The sequence below is a fragment of the Barbus barbus genome, assembly GCF_936440315.1.
Source record: "Barbus barbus genome assembly, chromosome: 32".
Classification (NCBI taxonomy): domain Eukaryota; kingdom Metazoa; phylum Chordata; class Actinopteri; order Cypriniformes; family Cyprinidae; genus Barbus; species Barbus barbus.
In genome coordinates, this window is record NC_136760.1 from 28,833,722 (window position 1) to 28,859,381 (window position 25,660).

The window sequence follows — 25,660 nt, forward strand, 5'->3', positions numbered from 1 at the left end:
GCACTGTATGTGTGTACCTTCTTGTTTTTTTTATGTGTATGTATGTTATCTAGTGATGCTAAATATCTAACTACAGCAACTGAAATGTTTTGAAGCAGTTTTGTAGAGCCAAAAGCATTGACTGATGTTTAATTACACTGCAAAAAATGCTTTACTTACGTAGATTCTTAAATCAAGAGGGATTTTTCTAGTCTTATTTTCAGAAGAAAAAATAGTCAAAATTAAGTGAGCTTTTGCTTGAAACAAGCTAAATAATATGTCAATGGGGTAAGCAAAATATGATTGTTTTTTGTTTGAAATGAGATTATTTTGCTTACCCCATTTGCAGATTATTTAGCTTGTTCTAAGCAAAAGCTCACTTAATTTTGGGAGGTAATAAATACATGCACTATAATACAAATATAAAACAAATGTGACCTGTGCTGGCAGAATGAGTCACAACGAGTTCATTTTATTTTCATATTCTCTATTAAAAGACCTTCAAAATAATTTATGATTTGTTGGAATCGGATGGAAAACGACTGAGCAAGATCTCGATGGAGTCAGCAAAGTCCATTCTGAGAAAAATCTAGTTAAGTGTTCTGAAGGTTCCAAAGCAAAATCACCAGCAACATTACATCTTTTCCTCCAGTTCTTTTCTTAATAATCATTACTAGATTAATAATCACTATATATAATATATATTTTTATTTTATCTTTGTTATTATAAATAACAGATGCAAAAAAGCAGTAGAAAAAACATAAACAAATAATGTATTACCTTTTTCATTTTACATCTAAACAAAAGCATTCAAGTTAGAAAAACAAATAATCAAATGTAAAAATCACTTTAGTGTGTTCAATACAAATACATTAATTATTAAAACTACAGAAGCAGTTCAATCAAGAGCAGTGAGTGATTCCCTCTTTTCTTTTATTGTTAGATTAATATTAACGAGACAGACGGCCTGTATATATTAAGACTTACAGCACTGCACGGATCTAATATAACGTTACACATCAGATGTGTTTCCCCAAACGTTCACTTAAGACACAACAGATTACGCTTGAGTGAAAACTGAAATCCTGTAATATGTGTGTATTTATCGGGATCAGGCGCTTCGGATGTCAATCAGTGCGAGAAGCGAGCGGAGAAAAGGTACAAATAAAGATAATTGGAGATGTTTAATTACTATTTGGAGCACTGGGATCGCTAGATGAGGGCTTAATGAACTCATTTTTGTGAAAACCTCAAATTCGACTAAAATCGAATGCCTTATATATTACATTCATTATATTTTTACAGTTGTCTTCATTATTTAATGTATGTTTCAATAAATCTGTCATGAATACAAGTTATTAAAAGTTTAAATGTTCATATTTCAACAACAAATTGGAGTAGAAACATAATTCTTTTATTAAAAGGTTGACATTTAATGTCAACAATTTAAATGTTTGTATAGTTTGTGTAGTGTTGGTTATTAAAGCAATAAGCCCCAAGAAGCCGTGGTTTACAGTCAATTTATAACAGCTAAGGGGTGTTGTTAGGGACGATGCGAAGCGTAGTTATAAATTCACTGTAAACCACGGCTTCTTGGGGCTTATTGCTTTTATAAAACAGTTATTCCATATATGTAGCAAGGTTTCACAAAATAAAACAAAGCAAATAAAATGTCATTATATTAATAAAAACATTATTCTTCCCCCAAACGGTTGTGGTTGCAACAAAGTGGTTGCCGAGCAACACACAGAAGTAAACAAAGGTGTATGTTACTTTGTAATTTACAACAGCTTTGAACATGTTATAGTAAATAACATTTATTTTTGGCCAAGTGCAGGTCACTGATGTTATCAAACTGAACTGAATGAAGCGGCTGATGCTGTTGTGTGTGTGTGTGTCACCTGCTGGACGGTTGAGTTTCCTCCGTTGAGGATGGCGATGCCCAGCTTCAGCGTGGAGGCCACCATCGGCCCCATCTCTCCTGCACAAACACACTCTCATTAGTGCATGCTCACGATACACCTGCGTCAGCTCAGGGTTTCAGAGTTTTCTGACCTTTGCTGGCGCTGATGGTCTGCAGCACCATCTCAGCCGCTCCGCGGTCATGCAGCCGGGCCTGCTGATACAGCAGCTTCTGCTTCTCCATCTCTTTCTCCTGCAGGAGAGATGGAAGAGCATCACAACGCTGCTCCAGTGAACGCCTCACGACTCACGAATGTGCCAAAACACAAGGTCATTGTGTTTTCAGTGCCGGTCCATATTCCCAAAGCTGTAGCACAATCTCCTCTAATACATACTGTATCCATCCAGAGGAAGTCCAATCAAAGCTAGTGATATCTATCATTTATTTCTCTGAATGACTCAGTGAAACTACGCTATATACTCAGAGAGGATGACATGGCAGTCAAACTAGCTGCAAAATATATACACACCATATGACATAGTTAATTCATTTGCTTTATTTGACATTATTCATTGTATATAATTGTAATTAATATAATTAATGTTAGAAATAATGTGTGCTGTTATTTTTTTTTATTGTATTTATTTATTTTCTCTCATTTATTACTCATTTATTGTCTCCTTTGATGATATAATTATATTCCGTATTTTACACATTCAAAATGCTTTGGCAATACTGTAACACAAATGTCATGCCAATAAAGCAGCTTGAACTTGAACTTAATATCAGGACAAGACACTTCTGATGTGCAATCAGTGTTCAAGCAACTCCTAACAATTTCACATCTTCTTCTACTGTTGAGAGGTGATCTAAATATGACATGAAACAGATGGTAATTTGACAGCATATGCTGCAGTTTATGGATGTTTTTCCTCCATTTGTTTGTGCCAATCACGTGACTGAAAATTATGAATAGAGCTCAAGAGTTGCAGAACAAGAAATTACAGAGATTTGTAATGTTATAGGGATAGTTCACCCGCAAATGAAAATTCTGTCATTAATTACTGACCCTCATGTCATTCCAAACCCGTAAGACCTTCGTTCATCTTTGGAACACAAATTAAAATCTTTCTGGTGAAATCCGAGAGCTCTCTGACCCTCCAAAGACAGCAATGCAACTGTGATGTTCACAGGTCCAGAAACGTAGTAAGGACATCGATGAAATAGTCCAAGTCAATATTATTTGTGTAGCGCTTTTAACAATGCAAATTGTATCAAAGCAGCTTTACATCAGCTTGATATAAAGCTGGGTGGCTTTACATCAGCTTTACAGTATTTAGACGGGAAACAGTGTGTCGAAATAGTGTCATTCTCCTCTGGCCAGACAAAATCAGCAGTTTAAATCTAGACTGCAGCAGAGTCAGATTGTGCAGAGGACTCATCTGGTTCCTGTGGTCTTGTCCCGATGGCCGTCTGGAGACAGGGTCTCACTGGGGGTCAGTCTCTGGGGCTCATCTAGGTGTCCTGCTGTAGAGGTCATCTCTAGGTGCTGATCCACCATCTGATCTGGATACGGACTGGATCCGGGTGACATCAGTGGTTCAACCGTAAGTTTACACAGATACGAGAATACTTTTTGTGCGCAAAGAAAACAAAAATAACAACTTCATTCAACATTCTTCTCCTCCAAATCACGTGTTCCGCCATTATCGAGAGTACCTCTGCACGTAAACAATGCATGTGTGTGATGCTGCTGATGTGATACTCTCCATAACGGCGGAACACGTGATTTGGAAGCTTCGTAAAATTGCGGTTGAACCACTGATGTCACATATCAAAATCAATATCTTTTTCCTATTTAGTACCGTAAAGCTGCTTTGACACAGTCAGTATTGTATAAAGCACTATAGAAATAAAGGTGACTTGACTTGGACTATTTTATCGATGTCTTTACTACGTTTCTGAGTCTGGGAACATTTCAGTTACAGTGCTGTCTTTGGAGGGTCAGAGAGCTCTCGGATTTCATCAGAAATATCTTCATTTGTGTTCCGAAGATGAACAAAGGTCTTATGGGTTTGGAACTACATGAGGGTGAGTAGTTAATGACAGAGTTTTTGGGTGAACTAAACCTTATGAGCTCAGAGGTTGTTCAGTGAATATAGATTCTTAAACATTCTTTTTAAACATCTGAAAAATGTGTTTAATGATCAATTTCTCAGTTAAGAATTACATTAGCCATAATCCAAATGATGTAACTGAGATACTTACAGTACATAGTCAAACTGCTATATTTGAACATATTTTGTAATAAAGTGCAAATATAAGGTTTGTTATGATCGTGGTGTGCTAGTACAGATCAGACTATGGGAGATGGTCACTGAAAGCTTGTGTAGAAATCAGAAACAACCACACTGAGGAAATAAAACGTCTGGAATGAATGAGAAACCATGTGCGAGTCCAAAAGGAATGAACGAAAGCCATGGACATGAACACTCAGCGCTGGTTACCAGAGACTGCTCTTCTTTGCTGACAAATTTGATGCTTAAATCTTTCATAATATCCTGATGCGGAAACAAAATTTTGTCATTTCATACTTTGACCTGTAAGTGTGTTTGCTTTCACTAACTGGAACAAAAGGGTGACGTGGCGTGTTGATGTTAGCCATGCAGATGCGGTGACTAGTCAAGACACAAAGCTTCATCTCAGGACTGTTTTCCTAATGTTTTTAAGAGGTAAATCACACAATGGCACTGAAACAACATAAAGCGGTCCAATGATTTTAGTTGAACCTCAACTGGTTAAATCCATTGGCTTTAGATGGGTTTCAGTCATTTGTCAGGCTGGGAGATCTGTTTAAACTAGCTAAGACCTATCTATCTCAGCCACACCAGCTAATATTCCACCTGGCCATCCACCTAAACCAGTTCTGATGAACTAATGACCAGCTTTAATGAGTTGAAAAACAAGTCAAAAACCAGTTTGGAGTCTAAGGTGGTTTCAGCTGGATTCAGATTTTTGATGCCATATATAATGTGCTTGAGAACTGATCTTAAAAGCGATTCAAACATGTATGTGTAAGCGAGTATGTAAAACCAATTCAGATGAAAGTCTACATTGTAGCCCTGCAGAAACCCAGCCTAAGGTGGTTTGTAGGTCTTGGACTGGTCTCCTGACCTGACAAATGCTCAAAGTCCCTCTAAAACCAGTGGAAACCAGACCGGTAGCAGGTTAAGACCAGCAGACCACCGTAAGAAGTGAATTCACATGTGAGCGTGAGATCAGGACGATTGCGCATGAACAATCCTTCATGTCTGAGATGCTTCATGCTCTTCAAAGCTGCAAAGAAAATTCAACTCAAGGTGTATGAGTGCATCTTCGTCCAATCACCTACCTCAAAACTCTTGACCTCCTCTTCATCCTCCTCTTCATCATGACAGCTCTGTGAGTGTTCATACAAACAGCACAGGATTAATCTGAGCATCTCACAGACGAGCTTATAATAAGGCTTGTTAAACCAGGGTTTCTGCAGATATGAACAAGCTAAATTTAAGACTTTTTAAGAACTTTTTAATACCACCTTAAATGAAATTTAAGACCTAAACCCGTAATGGAAATACACATTATATTACATACATATATGTAATATATGATGTGTTTAATGTAAAAAGAAAACAAAATATAATTGCGGTCATAAATTATATTTTTTACAATGATATACTGTTAACTTTTCATATCAGCAGACAATATTCCATACAAAATATCCCCACAAAAGTACTGCATCACTGAGATTTTTGGTGGTGTAAACAATTTATTCTGAAGCATTATTTTCATCGGTGTTCTATCAGCTTTTACTTACTTAAATCTGCATATTTTATTTACCTTTTTCAACCTTTTTAAATGCATGCATCTTTCATGTCAAATTATTACAATTAATCAATAAATTAAATATACACTATATGGCTGTTACCAGTCAGATTAAAAAATTTACCCTGCAAAACTGCAATAAATTATGTTATGAGATTAATATTTTAAACACATTTTTGGATATATAAATAAGAAATGTTGGGGGGGTAATGCATATTTTTAAACATACTGAACCACCAGTAGGTGGCGGTAAGTCACTTAATGAGTGAGTCAACCGATTCGTTCAAGACGTGGAATCATTCAGTAACAAAACACTGTTGCTTGGAGAATGTGCTGATCTTTGCTTGGAACTATTTTCGCTGGTGAAATAGAATAAAACAGGAAATATTGTGTCTAAAATGTAAGTAACGTAATAACTACTTGACTACTTAACTACTTGTTTATTGAACTAAATTCAATGTGACATTTGCAATCGTGAAATATTCAGCAAAATAGCCCCCTTGTCATGGCAAGTAAAACAAGAAAGTTTTAAGTTTTAAACTAGCTAAAAGGCTGGTAGCTAGCTGAAGCTCGACCTATATTTTATTACTTAGAACGTTATATAAAAAAAGAAGGTAGTTCTACCAGAATTCTGCTTCTGCAATTCTCTCTGATGACACAGTAACTATGCGCGGGGGAACAAAAAACAATCTTCGGTCTGTCCAATGACTGTAAACAGTCAATTTGTAAACTGAAATATATATTTTATCGGTAATGTGACCAAAAATATTTAAGACCCATTGAATCTGAATTTAAGACATTTGAAGGACCCGCGGACACCCTGTAAATGAGTCTCACCTTGGCCATGATATCAGCGTAAGCCATGTAGAGATTGTCCTCCTCGAGTTTACTACAACAAACCAACAAACAACAGTAGTTTAGGGTCTCAATGAACAAAATCACTGTGATTTGGACTGATAATATTAACTGAAGGTTGAAGGAGACCCACCATTTCTCTGTCAGCGCGGTTCTGCTGAACAGTTGAATGAGCTGGTGTAATGGGTCGATGTGTTTGGTCATCTCATCATCCTCAGATGGCTCCTCTCCACCTGGTTTCTAAAACACCAAACAGCCTCAAACACGACTCTCAGATAAGCCAAATACACTCCAACACCACGAGCACCTCAGAGAAAACCAGACCAAATTCAGTCCAAACGACCACCACGAATACAGGAATCATCACTGTAGACTTATGATGTTCATCCAGCTCTTGAAAATAAAGCTTCCAAAAGAAGAACCATTTCTGGTTCCCCTGGGTTTGAGGAGTTATTTTTTGGTTTTGATCAGTTCTTAAGAAAAAAAACCTTTTTCCACTATAAAGAAGCTTTTGTGCAATGAAAAGATTGCATGGATGTTCTTTATGGAACCATCAATGCCAATAATGACCTTTATTTTTAATAGTATATAGCACCTTCTGTAGCAGAAATTGACTTTGTTATTAGATCAATGACTCAACTGGACTGAAAAGGCTTCTGAATTAAATTTTGATTGAAAGGGATGAAGATCTTAAATAATCTCTTTAACAGAACATTTTAGCCATGTAATCTTTTGACTCTTGACTACTTTCTCAATCAAGACTTTAAACATATGAACTACTTTTAGAACCTCAATTTGGACTGGATTCATTCTGCAAAAATCAGTGCATGTAAACATACAGACTGTTCCATCAAAACACGCATTTCATGCAGACCGAACATCGAAGAACCCAAGGATTCAGAATTTAGATTCTGCTTCAAGGTGTCTCCTCATTATTAACCATCTTTTGTTCAATAACAACAGTTTTTTTGTTCAATTATGCAGTGATATCATCTGGAAGTGCATATGAAATGACGTCCTACGGGAAACACAGGTTCTGAATGGATGTTGTGTGCAATCGATACAAGAGATGAAAAATACATACGGCCAAATCCTCAATCAGCTTATCCTCAAAATAATGCTCTTCTGCCTCGATCCAGGACTTCTCATAACCCTGGAGGAACAGGTTCACGGCTCTGTGCCTGAGAATCAGAGAATCAGAATCAGGAATCATAGAGATCATCAGAGATCCAGGACAAAGGAGATCCTCACCTGGGCAGGTTGTAAAGCGGCGCCATCCTGAAACAGGCCACTACGGCTCTCTTCCTCTGTTTGGACAGCAGCTTGTGCCACACGGCCTTCTTACTGCGCTGAGGATGCTCCACCTGCTAGAACAAACACATCGTCTGTGACATACACTATACAGCAAATCTCAACTACTCGATTGCTCATATTAGGGGTGAAACGATTCCCCGAGTAACTCGAATACAAAAAATGATCGAGGCAAATTATGTGCTTCGAAGAATCGTTTAGTCCATTTACTAGGGATGCATTAATTTTCGGCTGCCGAAAATATGCCGCGCCGCCCAGCAGTGTTCAGATTTCACTCTCATCACTGCGCCGCGTGACGCTCCGTTCAATATTCCGCTCTGTCAGTGTGCATTCTGCTCATTTACCACTCATGATCACCGGAAAAGCGAAGTCCACTCAAATAACGCGCTGACAGGAAATTTCTACTTGTTCCTGTTTGCAGTAGCGCTACTGTGCTGCATGCTGTAGTACAGCTGTACTGGGCAACGCCGGTCAAATCTCCTTCCCTGATCTGCTCACATGCGCTGATAATAATAGCTTTGCCAGGGTTTTTATATTTTTATACGTTTGCTTGACATTTCTTTACACAGAATCATCTGTTCTATTCATTTCCCACTGATTTACGCGATCTGATGAGCATTATAACTCATATCTCTGTATGAATGAATGGCAGAGTTTTCCTTTACCACACAGACTGACGCTCGCGGTGATTTCAGCGTCTGCCTCTAAAGGAGGACATAAACACACGAACAACATCTCCAGAACTGCTCTGAAGGAGTCACTTCACGAACATTTCACCGTTTCACTTGAGTAGAACTAGGGTCATATCACATTCACACAGAAATGTAAAGGTATTCACGGCAACCCGTCAAAATAAAAGTCTGGTTTAATTTGAAGACATTGCAGCAGAAATATATTTCATAAGGCTAATTTAAGAATAAATAACAATAAAACATTAGATGAGAGAAAATAAAACATAACTTTATAATTGTCATTTTCTTTAATCATAGCTATAATTATTATAACACCTAAAATATGTTGCGTGTACAAAGTGTTTGTTTCAGCCACTTGAAGGGTGGGTACATTGTGTGCTCACGATCAGGATGGTACCACCCCCACCGCATTTTGAGAGAGGACTGTTTCTGTTTGCAGGACTATACATTATTTGGATAATTAGTGAAAAACAACAACAACAAAAGTTATGTCTGATTCTGTTGCATAGAACTGAATAAAATACATTGATATTTAATATTAATATATTTTCAGTCCAATTTTCTTTCAATAAAAGTGTGGTTATTTTATTAGCTTCTGTTTTTCAAATTCTGTGTCATTAAAATTTTGTTAAATTAAAAAGTCTTACAAAATTACTTTATATTATTTCATAAAATAAATAATTATTACAAAGCATTTTCAGTTTCGTCTCTGAGCACATCCAGAATTGTCGTTTTCGGCTCAGAATGGTCATTTCAGTGCATTCCTGCCATTTACTGTAACTGCATACAGAGCACTGTGCTTGCAATCACATGCTCCTTTAAAGGATTACACACACCAGTATGCAGAGAGACATTTAAGAGGGTTTATTCGCCAAATAACTTTAAATTCATGTTGCTGAAAAATGTGTTAATAAATGTTATGTGTATGGACTCTTGATTTTGTTCCACATTAGCTTCCTGCCCACTAGTTTTAGCCTCTTACAAAAGCCACAAAGCCTTCTAAGAAGACAGTAAAGGCTTAAGTCATGTCTGAGCTGTAGTTAGGCTGAAACTTGAAAGTTAAGTTGCGCAATGTTTAGGTTTTATTATTTTTTTTATTACTATAATTTTGATTTATGTCTTAGTTTTAGGTTGTGCTATGTTTGTCTTTTTTAAAGTAATTTGAAATTGATTTTTATATTTGTATTTGCATTTTGAATGTAATATGGCAATTAAATGCACTAAATGGGTTTAGTTTTTGCTGTTATTAATATATGCAATTTCAGCAATAAACATTTTCATTTTTCTAAAAAGGAAACAAATTACTTGTTCATTTTAAGAGAACAAGTAATTTGTTCTCTTCTCGGTATTTGTTCACAAGTAATTTGTTCTCTTCTCGGTATTTGTTCACAAGTAATTTGTTCTCTTCTCGGTATTTGTTCACAAGTAATTTGTTCTCGGTCTTATGTTCTCTTGTATATTTAGTATTGCTCTTTAATAAAGAAAAAGTACTTCTTATCTGATTAATCGATGGAATTTTTGGTCAAATACTCGATTACTAAAATAATCGCTGTAAAACTCTATTATCGTCCAGCACTAATCTGCTAAATGCAACTATAAAGCATGAAGATATTAAGATAGTATAAACATTAATATCAAGATTTTCTGTAAAGCTGCTTTGAAACTTTGTGCAACTATTTGTGAAACTCTGCTTTGAAAAGTGCTATATAAATAAATTAAACTTGATCTGAGAGGCAAATGAGCGATTCCAAGTTTTTCCTGATCTTTTGAAGAGTTTGAATCAGTCAGTGATATTTTGACATGCAGTAATCTTCAAATAGCAGAACCACTCTGTAAGAAATGATTTTGTTTTATTGTTGTAAATAAAAAAAGATTGTCTTTCTACTTCAAAATGTCATGTTTAATTCAATGTGTTACTTTGTAATATAAAACTATTTTGACAATCTTTTTTCAGTGCATGAGGTCATTAACATATGCCCCGCCTACATTTACAGATCAACATCTTTTCAGTGTTCAGAAACTGGCCTGATGATGACACCTGTAGGCAGAGGTCAGCCAATCATATGAGAGCTCATTTGCATATGAAAGTCTAGAATACTGTAGAATATGAGCCGTTTAAAGCTGAATCAGCTGTGTGGAGATGTTAAAGTCACAGTGCTTTAATAGAGTAACACTGACCTGATCGAGGTGGAAGAGCACATGTGCGATGTTCAGAACTCTGTCGACGGTCTTCTCGGGGTCAGACGTGTCCTCGCTGCGGTTGGGCATGTCTTTATACAGCGCCATCTGCCAGCGGATCGCAGGATCCTCCAGCTGCACACACACACACACACACACACACACACACTGATGAAGCTGCAGTGCAGGACACTGAATAACATGCACAGCATTAGCAGTGAGGTGCTTTAATCACAAATGTAAGGTTTCTGACTGAATCAGCTGACAGCAGCTCATGCAAGACGCTGCAGGTTCATAATCGCTGTGCTGTTCATTAGGGGTATAATGATTCACTTAACTCATGATGAGATACGATTCACCATACTGATTTCATGATACGATTTTCTCACAATATTGTTTTACAAAATGCAATTTAAGACAAATTATAATTGGAAAGGTCTCCTTGTATTATTGCTTGGACCCAAATTTGAAATTGAAATGTGTCAAATAACAAAACTAGATTGAAGTTTTAACACAAACCCCAAATCAAATGAATAACACAAATAAAATAAATCTCTTCATATGAACAAACTAAGGCTTTGTCTGTGCTCTTTCCATTTAAAATAGAGACAACCACTGCATTTTAATCACGATCCAAACAAAGATGAAGCATACACACAGCATGAGCAGTTTTTAATCTAAATTAGATTGGATCATTCCAAAATTTGAAGCAAAAGCAGAATGGTCTGACTCTAGTGTTGTGAAACTATACTACATAAAACATATCTAAATGAAAAAGAGCTGAATGAGATGCAGATTCACTCTCTGCCAGCAGGTGGCGCTTATGCAACAGCAGCTATACAGCGTTTCCTTGGTTACCACTGTAAACAAAGCAGCACTGCGGTTATGAACACAACAAATACATTATACAGAGAAAAAATGAAAAGAAAATACCATCTAAACTTTTCTAAAGACAGTCAGTTCCCCTCAGAGATACATTGATATAAACTCACACCCCCAACCGTATTCATTGAACTCTTTCCCCGCCAAACATGGAATTTCCCGGGTTTCTGTGTTCTCACTGTTATACGCTAGGGGGCGCTATTAAGCATCTCCTGAATGAGTCTAGAAAGTGTCGATCAAAATCACAGACCAGGAAGACGCAGAAACCAGCGATCTCATATGTAGCATATGCATATGAAAAATTATCAACACTAACCGCATATAAATGAAAACTGCCTAATGTTACAGAGTGAAATGTGGAAAAGGAAGTGTTAAAGGCCTGTGAAGCTTTGGGATACTGATGGAAGACATATACTGCAGCTTTGCTTTGATAATATTACTGAATATGATCCAGATGTAGTATTTGATAAAAATGCGATTTTCTCAGATTTTTGCTCAAAATGTTGCTTTTTTATGAAATCTACCTACATTCAAGTGTTGATAAAAAAAGCTAGAATAAAGCAGATTTTTTTGTTTGCAAGTAGAAGGTCTGATCATTATTTTGATGCATTACATGTTCAGATATTCTTACAACAAAATATTCTGGGGGCCATGATGATATTTTAGTGAAAATCACGCTGACCGTCGCTGGCAACTTTTTTTCAGAAACGCTGGCGGGGAAAGAGTTAACATCTCAACCGATGTGCATCATTACATCCCTACTGTTCATACTCACCCGCCGTATCAACTAGCTGCTGCTTAACTGCATGAAGCTAAACTCAAGTCAAACTTTGGCTTAAACTGATGTCTCCTCAAACAAACAATGCTTATTTAGCATCAATTATCATCTTTGAGCTGCTTTGTGCTGTTCAGTGTGAACGAATCTTCACTGATGATCATGTAGATCTGATCTACGGCTTCTCTCACTCTTACCAGTTTATTGCATGTAAACGTGTTTCTGCTGCTGATGTGCGGCTCGATCTGCTTGAGATGAGCTTTCACATGTTTAGAGGAGAAGTCCACAGACGAGGCCTTCTTAAGGAGGGACAGGTTTGTCCGAGCGGGACGCTGGGTGAGGTCCAGGGTGGCGGAGCGTTTGTGCATCAGCGCACGTTTGAGAGACGGGATTTCTGGACCCGCGGCTTTAGTCTGACGACTCTTCATCCACTTTAAGATGATGATGAGTCTCTTGACCAGCTTTCTGAAGTGTAACGCACGGTACTGACGCATGCAGACATGCAGACGGACACATGAGGGATGAGACGGAGATGAAGTTACACACACATGCAACAGCTCAAGGGTCAATGACATGTACAGGACTGCAATAGGAAAAATCGTGTTGTGAATTTGTGTTAATTCTGGTTTTATACTTTTAAACAAAATATCTAAATGACTTTAATTCAGAAACTGAAAATATGTTCATTAAAGAAGATCAGTAACCAATTTGTTTGTATTGTTTAATGATGTATAAATATTTAAATTAGTGCTGTCAAACAATCAATCGCGATCAATCGCATGCTAAATAAGTTTTTGTTTACATAGCATATGTGTGTGTACTGTGTATATTTATTATTTATATATAAATACACACACATGCATGTATATATTTCAGAAAAATATGTTATGTATGCTCTAGAAAGAGGACCATAGTAAAGTCAATTATAAATTATATATATCATTTATATAATAATATCATTATAATTTTTTTAGATCACTTAAAAAAAATAATTGCCTTAATTGCCAATAAAATATGGCAGTGCAATTAATGCCATTTTTTTGTATTTAATATTTAATATTGTATTTTTTAGTATATGCTTTTTTATAAAGTAATTATTAAATTTAATGATGTGTAAATATTTAAATAATATGTATTGAAATAAATTCCTTAGAAATTATACTTTTTGTTTTTGTAATGCACTTTTTGGAAAAGGTGCTTAATTACCAATAAAATAATTTGGAAATGCAATCAATGTTTTTTTTAATTGACAGATCTGGACACAAAATGAGCATCACATCATTGACCCTTCAGTTGTTTCTGATCACTGTTGCTGTTGTGTGTCTCTGCAGTGATCAGAAATGCAAACATGATGGAAGATTTGTGATGAAGAGCAGATGAAGATGACGAGCTCACCTTTCCCTGCAGGTGGAGGTTGTTCCGTATGGTCTCTCGCACCTCGTCCTCAGTGTCTTTCTGCAGAACAAGTTCAGCTTCATCACTAACGGCTCTCAGTGACATGACTAAAGCAGAAGCGTGTGTTGATGCGGTACCTGCGTGAAGCGGCTCTTGGCGAGTCCGATGAGCTCCTGGTCTCCCGGCGCGCAGATGTTCAGTCCCACAGGAAGCAAGCGCTTGAGAGCGGCAACGATCAGCGACGTCTGGAGGGAATATCGGTCACCGCGCTTCTTCATCTTCTTCCTCTCCTGATCCGACACGGCTCCCTTTTTGCACATGGAACCATCATATTGGCAAAATATCCTTTAATCTTCCTTACATTTCCATGAATACACCATAAGCATTCAGTAATATGATACGAATCAAAATACCATGTGTGACCCTGGAGCACAAAACCTGTCTTAAGTCGCTGGGGTATATTTGTAGCAATAGCCAACAATACATTGTATGGATCAAAATTATACATTTCTCTTTTATGCCAAAAATCATTAGGATATTAAGAAAAGATCATGTTCCATGAAGATATTTAGTAAATTTCCTACCTTAAATATATCAAAACTTAATTTTTGATTAGTGATATGCATTGCTAAGAACTTCATTTGAACAACTTTAAAGGAGATTTTCTCAATATTTAGATTTTTTTGCTCCCTCAGATTCCAGATTTTCTAATAGTTGTATCTCAGCCAAATATTGCCCTATCATAACAAACCATACATCAATGGAAAGATTATTTATTCAGCTTTCAGATGACGTATATAAATCACAATTTTGAAAAATTGACCCTTATGATTGTGATATAATATCACAATGTACAGCAGTTGATATAAGATCAGCTGTGTCATTAATTAGTATCTAACAAGGTCATATAACGTCAGATGTTTGCTCAGTATGAAAACGGAAAGTGTGCGAGTTCAAAGTGTGTGTGTGTGTGTGTGTCGTACCTTGGACATCTTGGATTTTGTATCAGTTATGAGGAAGGACATGTTGTTGATTTCATTCTGAACCACAAAGTTTTGTTCTTCTCTTTTAAAGTTCTGTTAGGGAACAAATATAAAATATATCTCTGAACACCTCAATCTGACAGAGTGACAGAGCCAGAGTGAGTAACTTCACTCATATACAGATATTGATCTGCTTTAAAATAGGATGATATATCTGATCACTTACATTACACATTCAAAATGTCTGAATGTCATTCATTAGATACAAAAATATCAAATCAAGTCTTTTATTGTGAATAAAGATGCACAAACACACTTTACAATCAGAAGGTGTTTATATTTGTGAAATGCAGAATCAACAGATGTAGTTTTGAAGATTATTGTGTGTTTGTGGTTAGTGAGTGAATGATGTTGAGAGTTTGTGTGATTCTGTTTGAATTTAAGCAGAACTGACTGCATACATCCACTAAAAATCACCAAACACTAGCTGATTCAGACACAATGAGAGACATCAAGATGAAAAGTGATGCTAGTGAAGAGAAAAGATGGGCTGCTGTATGCGTGTTTGGCTCACGTGTGATTTGGCCCAGAATATAAAGACTTCAGCCACCATACGGAATAACTCCTCCGCCTCAGTGTTTGGTTCCTTCAGCCACTTCGCTCTGAAAGACAAACAGCATTGACTAGGGATGTTACGATATTTTCAAATCTTTTTTTTTCTTTTTAAATAATCGCAATAAATATCGTATCGTGGACTTCACATCGCAATAGTACCGTATGGTGAGATGTTGATACTGCTCCATCCCTAGCACTGACTGGTCTCTCGTACCTGTTGTAGTCGACGAAGCGTATGAGCAGCGGGTAGAAGGCGTACAGGTCTCGCACCAGGATGGTGAACTCGTCCAGAATGAGGAGCTCAGACTCGGACATTTCTCCTCGGCCCTCTGCCTTCATGTGCTCCTCATCCTGCAGCACCGTCGCCGCCTTCTTCTTCAGCTTCTCCATCAGCGGCAGGAAGTGAGTCTTCAGCAGTTGAGACTTGGCTTTACCGATGATGGGCTGAGAAAACACTGAGACGCAGAGAGATACCATTCAATAGATTCACAAACCTGCCAAGAACCGTCAAATACTATGAGGGATCTTCACAAAATATCATGTATAAAGACACATTTAGCCCTTATGAAGATCTGAGATGACCGAACACCTGAGAAGAGATGATGCCAACCCCACAGAAGACCTCAGTGATGCTAACCCTGGAACAACATACAAATCTACCAAATGTTGCTATAAGTTTATTAGCTACATATAATCATTGCAGTGAAGTGTTCACTGTCTGTTTGATTGCATGCCATTTGTTACTAACTGCATGATTTTTACTGTACATTTCTGCCAAAGGCACCACTAATAACCTACTCCTAAATATAATATAAAATATATTAGAAAAAAAGTCCATTCTGAGAGTCAATTTCTGTCAATTTTCTGAAGGTTCCAAAGCAAAATCACTCAGCAACATTACATCTTTTCCTCCAGTTCTTTTCTTAATAATAATTACTGTAATAATATCCACAATATAGCTATTTTTATTGTATCTTTGTTATTATAAATAAGAACAGATGCAAAAAAACAACAACAAAAAAAAACAGTGGAACAAATAGTCTATAAGAAACAAACACAATGCATTACGTTTTCATTTTACATCTAAACAAAAGCATTCAAGTTAGAAAAACAAATAATCAAATGTAAAAATCACTTTAGTGTGTTCAATACAAATACATTAATTATTAAAACTACAGAAGCAGTTCAATCAAGAGCAGTGAGTGATTCCCTCTTTTCTTTTATTGTTAGATTAATATTAACGAGACAGACGGCCTGTATATATTAAGACTTACAGCACTGCACGGATCTAATATAACGTTACACATCAGATGTGTTTCCCCAAACGTTCACTTAAGACACAACAGATTACGCTTGAGTGAAAACTGAAATCCTGTAATATGTGTGTATTTATCGGGATCAGGCGCTTCAGATGTCAATCAGTGCGAGAAGCGAGCGGAGAAAAGGTACAAACAAAGATAATTTGAGATGTTTAATTACTATTTGGAGCACTGGGATCGCTAGATGAGGGCTTAATGAACTCATTTTTGTGAAAACCTCAAATTTGACTAAAATGGACATTTTTCACTTTTTTTGCATGTAGCTCAAAATTAGCCCGAGCACACTCACACTCACTCTGCCAGCACGGGTCACATATACAGTGCGACACTTGAAAACTCTAATTGTTTATTCCAGCATCTCGTCATAATGAATCAGCGGATGTAGTTCAGGTAAAGGTTTGCTGGTGTACCTGCGAGTCTCTTCATCCAGGCCCCCTCGTCGATGCCCAGGTTGTTGTAGATGATCTTGAGGATGTTCCCCAGCAGCGTGTTCATGTGTTCGGAGGTCAGCGAGGTGCAGCAGCGCTCGGCGTGCTCTGGGTTGCTCTCGGGTCCGTGCTCCCACCAGTGAGACATGTAGCTGCACAGCATGGGCAGCAGCACCTCCATCACGTGAGGCATCTGTGTGTAACGCATGCCCGACTCGGCCAGCTCCATGACCTCCTCCAGCGCTCGCTCCAGAGACGGCACCAGAGCACACACCTCCTCCACCTGAGCCGGGAGACCCAGCGCTGCACACAAACACGTCTGCATTAACAACACCAATCACATAAACAACTATAACAGTAAACCACAACTAGTGTTCATTTTGTTAATGATCATTACACAGGCTTCCCACTCTAAGCCAAATGTCAAACTCCCTGACTTTCAATGTCTGGAAAAGACCGTTTAAAATTCAATGATATTCAAGAAATTCCATGACCCGTGGGAACCCTGGAAAAATATTTGTTGACAACTTATTTTCCCATGACTAAAACGAGACGATGACGAGACGACAATGAGGTCAATAAACGATAACTTTGACTATATCAACATGCAATTTAATTGACGATAAATGATGAGACTAAAATGTATCCAAAAAAATAATATTTTTTATTTTTGTCAAAAAAAGGAGACAAAATATTATTGCAGACTGCTCTACAGGCCTCTACTACGCAAGCTTTCATGAGTGCGGTTACCAGATATCCAGAGTTCAAATCCCCGAATCAGAGCTTCGCTGTTACATTTTCTGCCTGGGGTTTTGCTATTTTTTTGCAATCTGGCAACCATGATCTGAAAACAGCAACAAACATGCTGGAGTTTAGCAGATCTCAGCCGGTCTGTGTTCTGTCAAGAGATCTGGACTGTATCGTTTACGATTGTGGTTTCTGAATAAATGCACGCTGTTGTTTTAATAGAGAAGCATAGGCTATTAGGAATTTGGAATTACTATTAGGAATTTCACTGTTATAGGTAATATTTTTTGTTTGTTTTACCAGTTTTCATAATGTAGACAGAGAGAGTGCATAAGTATTCAATATTAATTTCTATAATAATTAGCCTATAATAGAGCAGTACACTGGATGAGGTAAAATAAACCTTGGGTACTGCATGTGTCGACGTTCTATTGATTTGTGCTTACTGGTGAAAGTGCAATGCCTGAAATGCAGAAGTAAATTTCTCAAATGACAACAATAATAATAATTATTATCAATTTAACCATTATACAGCATGATGAAAATGTGACGAAGATTTCATTGACTCAAACCTGACTAAAATGCTCAGACAAGCTACTACTAAATATATTGTAGAAGCTTAATTTCCTGTAAAGCTGCTTTGCAACGATTTGTATCATGAAAAGCACTATACAAATAAACTTGAACAGAATTTAATTGAATTTCGTCGACTAAAACTGGACTAAACAAAAACAGGACAAGATTATAATAATAAAAAAAACAGGACAAATATAATAATAATAAAAAAAACATACATTTGAGTAGAATGTACAAAACGGGTGCCATAATTAACACTGACCACAACAAAAATATATGTAAAAATAACACTCTTTCACATGTAACTTCACATATTTAATTTAAGCTGAGCTGCTTTGTAGCTGAAATACAGATAAAAGTAACGGAGTGATTTTTTCAGGTGTGTGTGACGTACCTGCTCGCTCTCGGGAGCTTTTGCAGTTGTATATGGAGAAAGTGTTGTGTCTGTTCAGACTGGGCTCCAGGAAGGCCACAGGAAACGCACCAGAAAACGCAGCCAGACACTCACCGAGAGCCGGACGCTGCCTGAACACAACACACAACGGTCAACTACGTGCACACACACACACACACACACACACACACGCGCGCACGCACACACACGGTTGCTCTTCAGCACATGTATTAAACAACTAAAGTCTGAATAAATCTGTGAATCACTTTGCTAAGGATGATTTGCTTTAATAAGAATAAATTGCTTTGTTCAGGATGAATCAATTTGTTTAAAATTAATTTGTTTAAGTTGAATCACTCAGCTGTATTCCTCACTTTTAAATTGCTTTGGATAAAAGTCTGCTAAATGAATAAAATCAATTAGACAGTTTATTACCTCTCAACATAAATACTTTTACTGGTTCCAAGTGAGTACAAACTGTTCAGAATCTGATAGCAGGACACCTGGACATCATCCACTGCAACGACACAGAGAACATGAGATCTGAGACACGCTGCTGTTCACAGTGATATGAGCTTTATAACGGCTGATATTAATATCTAGAGAGGAAGTGTCTGATACGATGCAGATATATTTAGGAAGGCGACTCACGTATGAGATCCTCTCCGAACAGGTTCTGTCCGATGTGTTCAAACAGCGATGAGAGGACGGGCAGCAGACCAATGGTTGTGAAGTTTATGATCTGTGTGACTCCTTTGGGCTGCGTGCGCGCGTGTGTGAACTGACCCTGTCGCAGGTTCTCCATCGTCTTCTCCAGATCTTCTGCTGCATTGTCGAAAAACGCCCTCAGAGCTGCTTTGACAGAGTCCTGGCCGGTTTTCATCACGGTCCTGGAAGCAAAATGCAAAAAAACTAAATATATCGTTTTTGAGCCACATACACTGCCAGAGAGATCAACTGAGATCAGTTTCATCAAATATATCTCAATCAACATGTGTGTCCTTCATATATTTATGTAATCTACATATAATCTAGTAACTGTTAATCTACCATACCATGACCTAGGGGTGTGTCTGACTAACCTGGCGTCCAGTGTCTGTCCCAGGATGTGCAGGCAGTTCACGATCGACGTGGCATCATTCCCTGAGAAACACGACGACACGCATCACTGATCTCAGACACACGGACTATCCAATCAGGCTTCAGTGGTTTTCACACTCTCTAGTCTCACTAACAGCATCTGACTTTAACCCAGAGTTTGTAAACACCTTAAATCCACACGCATGAGAAGCGTCTTATCACACTAACCTGCAGCACAAAAGCAGTCATGAGTAGCACAGGTATATTTGTAGCAATAGTCAACAATACATTGTATGGCTCAAAATTATACATTTCTCTTTTATGACAAAAATCATTAGGATATTAAGATCATGTTCCATGAAGATATTTTGTACATTTCCTACCGTAAATATATCAAAACTTCATTATTGATTAGTAATATGCATTGCTAAGAACTTCATTTGAACAACTTTAAAGGAGATTTTCTCAATATTTAGATTTTTTTGCTCCCTCAGATTCCAGATTTTCTAATAGTTGTATCTCAGACAAATATTGTCCTATCCTAACAAACCATACATCAATGGAAAGATTATTTATTTATGTATAAATATTGCAAAATTGACCCTCATGACTGATCAACAGATCGCTGCCTTCAGCTCCAGCAGATTTTAAGCTTATTTGATCTAATCTAAGACGGTTTGAGCTCAGATAAACAGCTTCAAGAAACTGATGTCTCAATAACACCTCCAGACTCACAAACCACCGCAAACACGCTTCAAACATGATAGACAGCACCTTACCAAACAGTGAGATCCGGTGCCGCACCAGAACGGCCAGTTTACAGAACAAGCTGAGAGTCACAGGAGAGAAAACATCAAGACAACAGCGGATTTCAAACCAAAGGAGAATAAATCACAGCACAAGTGTGTTTAGAAACAGGGAACCTGCACGAGAGAATCTAAAGTATTCTGCATAAAATACAGCTCAGTTCCTGCATTCCTGTATTTTGTTTTTACAAACTGAGCAGCAAATTAAACGACTTTTATATTTTTTGCAGACTGACGCTGCATGTCTTTAGTCGTTCTGAACGCAGACTCTTTCTTTAAATTGCAGCAGACATGAGACACACATCACCTGGTCACCATCTCCTTCTCTTTATTGGAGGCGTGGCCGCCGCTGCTGATTGGTCGAACGGCAGTGGACAGGAAGTAGAGCCGATGGTTTTTGAAGTACTGGTCCACCAGCGGCAGCACAACCTGGAAATGAGTGCAATAATAATGCTATCAGTGTCTGTATTTAACAACTGACTGACATGAAGTGAATCCGTCAGATGAATCAGACCTTCCCGAAGAACTTGACCTGCTGCTCGTGGGGGATTTTCTCTCCTTTCGGTCGAATTCCAGCATCTGAAATAAAGACAAGAAGCTGATGACGATGATGATCAGTACTTCTGAGATGGATACAGGCACTAAAGCGAGCGTCTCACCGTACTCCAGCATATGTGCGTGAGCTTCATCCACATACGTGATCAGCTGCTGCAGAAACGTGTAGGCGAAGCGTTTCTCTATGGACGAAGCGTCCAGATCCTGTTCTTTCATAGCCCTGCTCACATCACAAACACACGTCACATCAGTCTGTGCTGATTCTGAGGGAAAACCAAATTAGCCAAAGTGTTTCATAAACACTGGACAGGAGACCCACAGAGCTGAATGAATGTGTGGAGCTCATAGAAAGGGTTTGTTTGTGCTCTAGAACAGATAAAAAGTCAACCCACAACAGTTAATTAAAAAAAAAATTGTGTGGGGGGGGGGGGGGGGGGGGGGGGGGGTTACACTACTGTTTGGAGATTTGTTTTACATTGATACTTTTATTCTTCAAAGATGCACTAAATTTATAAAAAGTGACAGTAATGACATTTATAATATTTCAAATAAATACTGTTCTTTTGGACTTTCTATTCATCTGTGAATCCTGAAAAATAAAATGCATCAGTTTTCACAAAAATATTGTGCAGCACAACTGTTTTCAACACTGATAATAATCAGAAATGTTTGTTGAGCAGTAAATCAGTATATTATAATGATTTCTGAAGATCATGTGACACTGAAGACTGGAGTAATGATGCTGAAAATACAGCTGCAGATCACAGAAATAAATTACAGTTTAACACATATTCACAGAGAAAACAGCTGTTTGAAATTGTAATAATATTTCATAATTTTTACAGTAGTTTTGATCAAATAAATGCAGCCTTTAACAACAGAATTTTTCTTTTTTGGGTGAACTATCCCTTTAAAAATATTATGGACCCCAAACTTAAACTTTTGATGTTTTGTGAAATAATTCTTTGAATATTTATTCATGAATAATTATAAGTAAGATGTAAACCATGTCTACAGATAAATGTGAAAGAGCAACACACACACACACAGGATCACCTTGAGACGCTGTATCCGTTGATCTGAAAGAACTTGAGGATGTCTTGTGCTTTCTCTCGGTCTTTGGATTTCTCTTTGGCAGTTAAAGTGTCGTAAGGAACCAGCAATGGATGACTTCCTCCACCTGACAGACACACACACACACACGCGTTAGAAAGCAGCACCAGACACACACTAATATGCAGCCCTGCAGTGCCATCTAATGGCTGCGCTCAGGTTTATATGTTCAGAAGGACCTACTATCCCACTTCTGTACTGTATTTTTATACTGTAGTATGTAACATGAATTTTATGTGCAGCTTGTGAACAGACCTTTGGATTCCAGCTCCAGTTTTTTCTTCTGAGCCCAAATGTTGTGATAGTTCTCAGCCAGCAGCTCCGCCATCGCCTGAAGCACACAAACACACCGTGTCTTAAACAGTAAAACTGGAAGTGTTAGAGTAGTGTTGCTGATTTGAGAAGCGGGTCGCTCACATGCAGGTCTCTGGACAGCGTCACATTGCTCATGTCGACGGGCCGTGGGCTGAAACCATGAGCCCCCTCTATGGAGCGCTGCAGGAGACACGAGAGGTCAAAGGTCACGCGATTCTCTTTCTTTTATGCAGGTGGTGATGACATCATCACTCACTCATACGGTAAATACGGCTGATTCTGACCTGACTGGACAGAGAGATCCGGCGCGTGCGGTTGTGTAGCGTAGACGCGTCGCTGTCTCTCATCCGCTCGATGCTCCAGCCCCATGACAGCATCGTCTTCAGACTCTCTCTGATTGGCCAGCGGTACACCTCCTTATCCTGAAACACAGAGGCATGCTGGGAAATCTACTCATCGTTCTGAGTGTAATCACTGAACGGTTTCTGTACCTTCTCAGACAGACATTTGTAGGGCTTGAGCAGCGGATGAACTTTAGATGATTCACACATCTGCTCTCCATAAACCCAGCCGGCGGCAAACTACAGACACACAGATCAACACATCAATGAACGCAATTCTAACAAGAAGACATGAAACTGTGCTCTGTCAGGATTTTCTTTAGAGTAAATTGAATTGTAACACTTTACAATAAGGTCCCATACATTAGCATTAGTTATAATAACAATATGTTCTTTACAGCCTTTATTAATCTTTGTTAATGTTAGTTAATGCAAATACAACCGTTCATTGTTTGTTCACATTAGTTCAAAGTGCCATAACTAATGTTAACAGATACAACATTTGATTTTAAACGTATATTAATAAATATCTAAATCAACATTAACTAAAATGAACAAGTGTTTATTGTTTGTTCATGTTCACTAGTTTAACTAATGTCAACTAATGAAACCTTAATGTAAAGTGTTACCAGTTAAATAAGACAAAAGTCTAGAAACGGTCTATTGTGTGATGGCTCAAAATGAATTTACGAATCAATCTGCACTGATTCAGTTGAGTCTGAATGATTGAATCAAATTCAATGCTACTTATAAGAGAGAGGAACATTATAGATCTCGTTTGATCATTGATTCAGCTCATTTAATCCACAGTATGGCACAATAATGATGTGTTAAAAACCACCGAGCTACAGTCTATAGACTTTTACCAGTGTTTATCTGGTTATTTAGTCCCAACATCAGATTTACTAAGAGAGGAGGACAAAATACAGCCAAAAATATAAATAAGATGAATACAATTCAGTCACTTTGATAATGAAATGAAAGCAGCTCTGACCTTCTCCATGGACCATTTCTCATGGGAGTATTCTGCATATTTATTGATGAAATGATCGAGCTTCTCAGGAACAACAACACTGCAGAAACACAAACAAAACCCAATTTCACATGCAAATCAGAAAAATCATGTAACGTGACTTGCAAAATGGGACGTGCTTGATTTATTCAAGTTGATTAGATTTATTCATGTTCTTAAAAGCGCGAAAGAGAACTTGCGCTGTTCCTCTGTGTATTTCTGTGTGTGCACTCAGAGACAGAACCGAACACAGACATAAAAGTCATCTTTTAGCTCAAGGTACGTGCCTAAACGGTCAAATACACGCAAAAATGTGTCAAAAATACAGCGCTTAGTGATTATTCTCATAAGCCCTCATGGGTTATGTAATAAATGAATGTAAACAGTTGAGAATGAAAATACGTTTGTGACAGTAAATTGGATCTGTGCAGCTCTTAAAGTAAAAGTGTGCTATATTCCTGCTAAGACTGTGTGCTTAATATTGATCAAACATCAAATTCAAAATCACACACTGCTCTTGACTGAAGGACTTCTGTAGCTTTAATAAGAAACAGAAAGTTTAATTCTTACAGTGAAGACTATGCGGTTTTATTTTACATTTGATTATTAATGTCTGTAGGAGGCTGTTAACAGAATAGGCCTAATTGAGACTTGCAGAATAATTTGCTTCATTTGTATCTTTTTATTCGATTGTATTTGTCCTTTGCTTTTTTTTTTATTACTGACAGTTTAATTATTTTCAATAATTTCGAGGACTTTTTGATTTTAACTAATATTAGTTACCCTAGTACTCTAATGTGGTTTTGAAAATTTGTAAATAATTGTGGTCTCTAAAATGTAGATGTGATACCTTATTTACAGAAAATATATATTTATAATATATATATATATATATTACATCTTTAAATAAATCACTCATTGGTCATCTGGCCCACTCATAATCGTGTTAAATAATCGTGAATAAAATATTGATCAAAATTATCATGATTATGATTTTTGACATAATCGAGCAGCCCTAATCTCCAACCGGCTTCATCAACTGTAAAGGCCATTGCACACGGAGTCCCACATTTTCGCACGTTAAAAAATAAATATGACCTCACGTTGTGTCAATCATATTTACACTCTGCCTCCGAAACTTTTATCTGTCATAAAAAATGTGGATCAGGTTTGATTTTCTGCGTTTTCACATTCGATGACAAATACAAAAAAAAATTAAAAATGCATACGAAAATTTCAGAAGCCGTGCACAAGGACCTTAAACACTCATGTTTGGAGGTAAAGGCTTCAGAGGAAAAGGATAGAGGTCTTCCTCCAGCAGAAGAGCTAGAGTCTGACCTGCTGGTGTCGGCGGGCTGTGGGTTGAAGTTTCCCTCGGCGTCCATGGACGACTGTTTCTCCATCATGGCCATGTAGTTTGACTCCATGTAATCAGGAGGTAAAGCTCCACCCACCGCGCTCAGACAAGGCAGCGCCAGCTTGAACAACTCCACCTCATATTTCTGCAAACACACACACACACACCTCAGATACAGCAGACA

General features: G+C 37.6%; 1 protein-coding gene across 1 annotated transcript in view; it reads right to left on the minus strand.

Annotated features, from left to right (window-relative positions):
- Positions 1-25,660, minus strand: part of LOC306851922 (ryanodine receptor 2) — a 155,991-nt gene that overhangs the window by 37,849 nt on the left and 92,482 nt on the right. Inside the window, exons 51-79 of the mRNA XM_079388432.1 lie at positions 25,458-25,621; positions 24,102-24,180; positions 23,258-23,347; positions 23,051-23,188; positions 22,869-22,946; positions 22,707-22,782; positions 22,395-22,518; positions 21,443-21,558; positions 21,298-21,362; positions 21,091-21,212; positions 20,757-20,806; positions 19,980-20,040; positions 19,549-19,787; positions 19,333-19,414; positions 18,898-19,028; positions 17,163-17,483; positions 15,648-15,888; positions 15,393-15,480; positions 14,819-14,911; positions 13,973-14,143; positions 13,836-13,895; positions 10,784-10,918; positions 7,854-7,966; positions 7,687-7,783; positions 6,736-6,842; positions 6,585-6,636; positions 5,275-5,322; positions 2,036-2,135; positions 1,882-1,961 (exon numbers count right to left, since the gene is read on the minus strand). Coding sequence (XP_079244558.1) covers positions 1,882-1,961; positions 2,036-2,135; positions 5,275-5,322; positions 6,585-6,636; positions 6,736-6,842; positions 7,687-7,783; positions 7,854-7,966; positions 10,784-10,918; positions 13,836-13,895; positions 13,973-14,143; positions 14,819-14,911; positions 15,393-15,480; positions 15,648-15,888; positions 17,163-17,483; positions 18,898-19,028; positions 19,333-19,414; positions 19,549-19,787; positions 19,980-20,040; positions 20,757-20,806; positions 21,091-21,212; positions 21,298-21,362; positions 21,443-21,558; positions 22,395-22,518; positions 22,707-22,782; positions 22,869-22,946; positions 23,051-23,188; positions 23,258-23,347; positions 24,102-24,180; positions 25,458-25,621 — 3,321 coding nt within the window. The remainder of the gene's footprint in view (positions 1-1,881; positions 1,962-2,035; positions 2,136-5,274; positions 5,323-6,584; positions 6,637-6,735; positions 6,843-7,686; positions 7,784-7,853; positions 7,967-10,783; positions 10,919-13,835; positions 13,896-13,972; positions 14,144-14,818; positions 14,912-15,392; positions 15,481-15,647; positions 15,889-17,162; positions 17,484-18,897; positions 19,029-19,332; positions 19,415-19,548; positions 19,788-19,979; positions 20,041-20,756; positions 20,807-21,090; positions 21,213-21,297; positions 21,363-21,442; positions 21,559-22,394; positions 22,519-22,706; positions 22,783-22,868; positions 22,947-23,050; positions 23,189-23,257; positions 23,348-24,101; positions 24,181-25,457; positions 25,622-25,660) is intronic.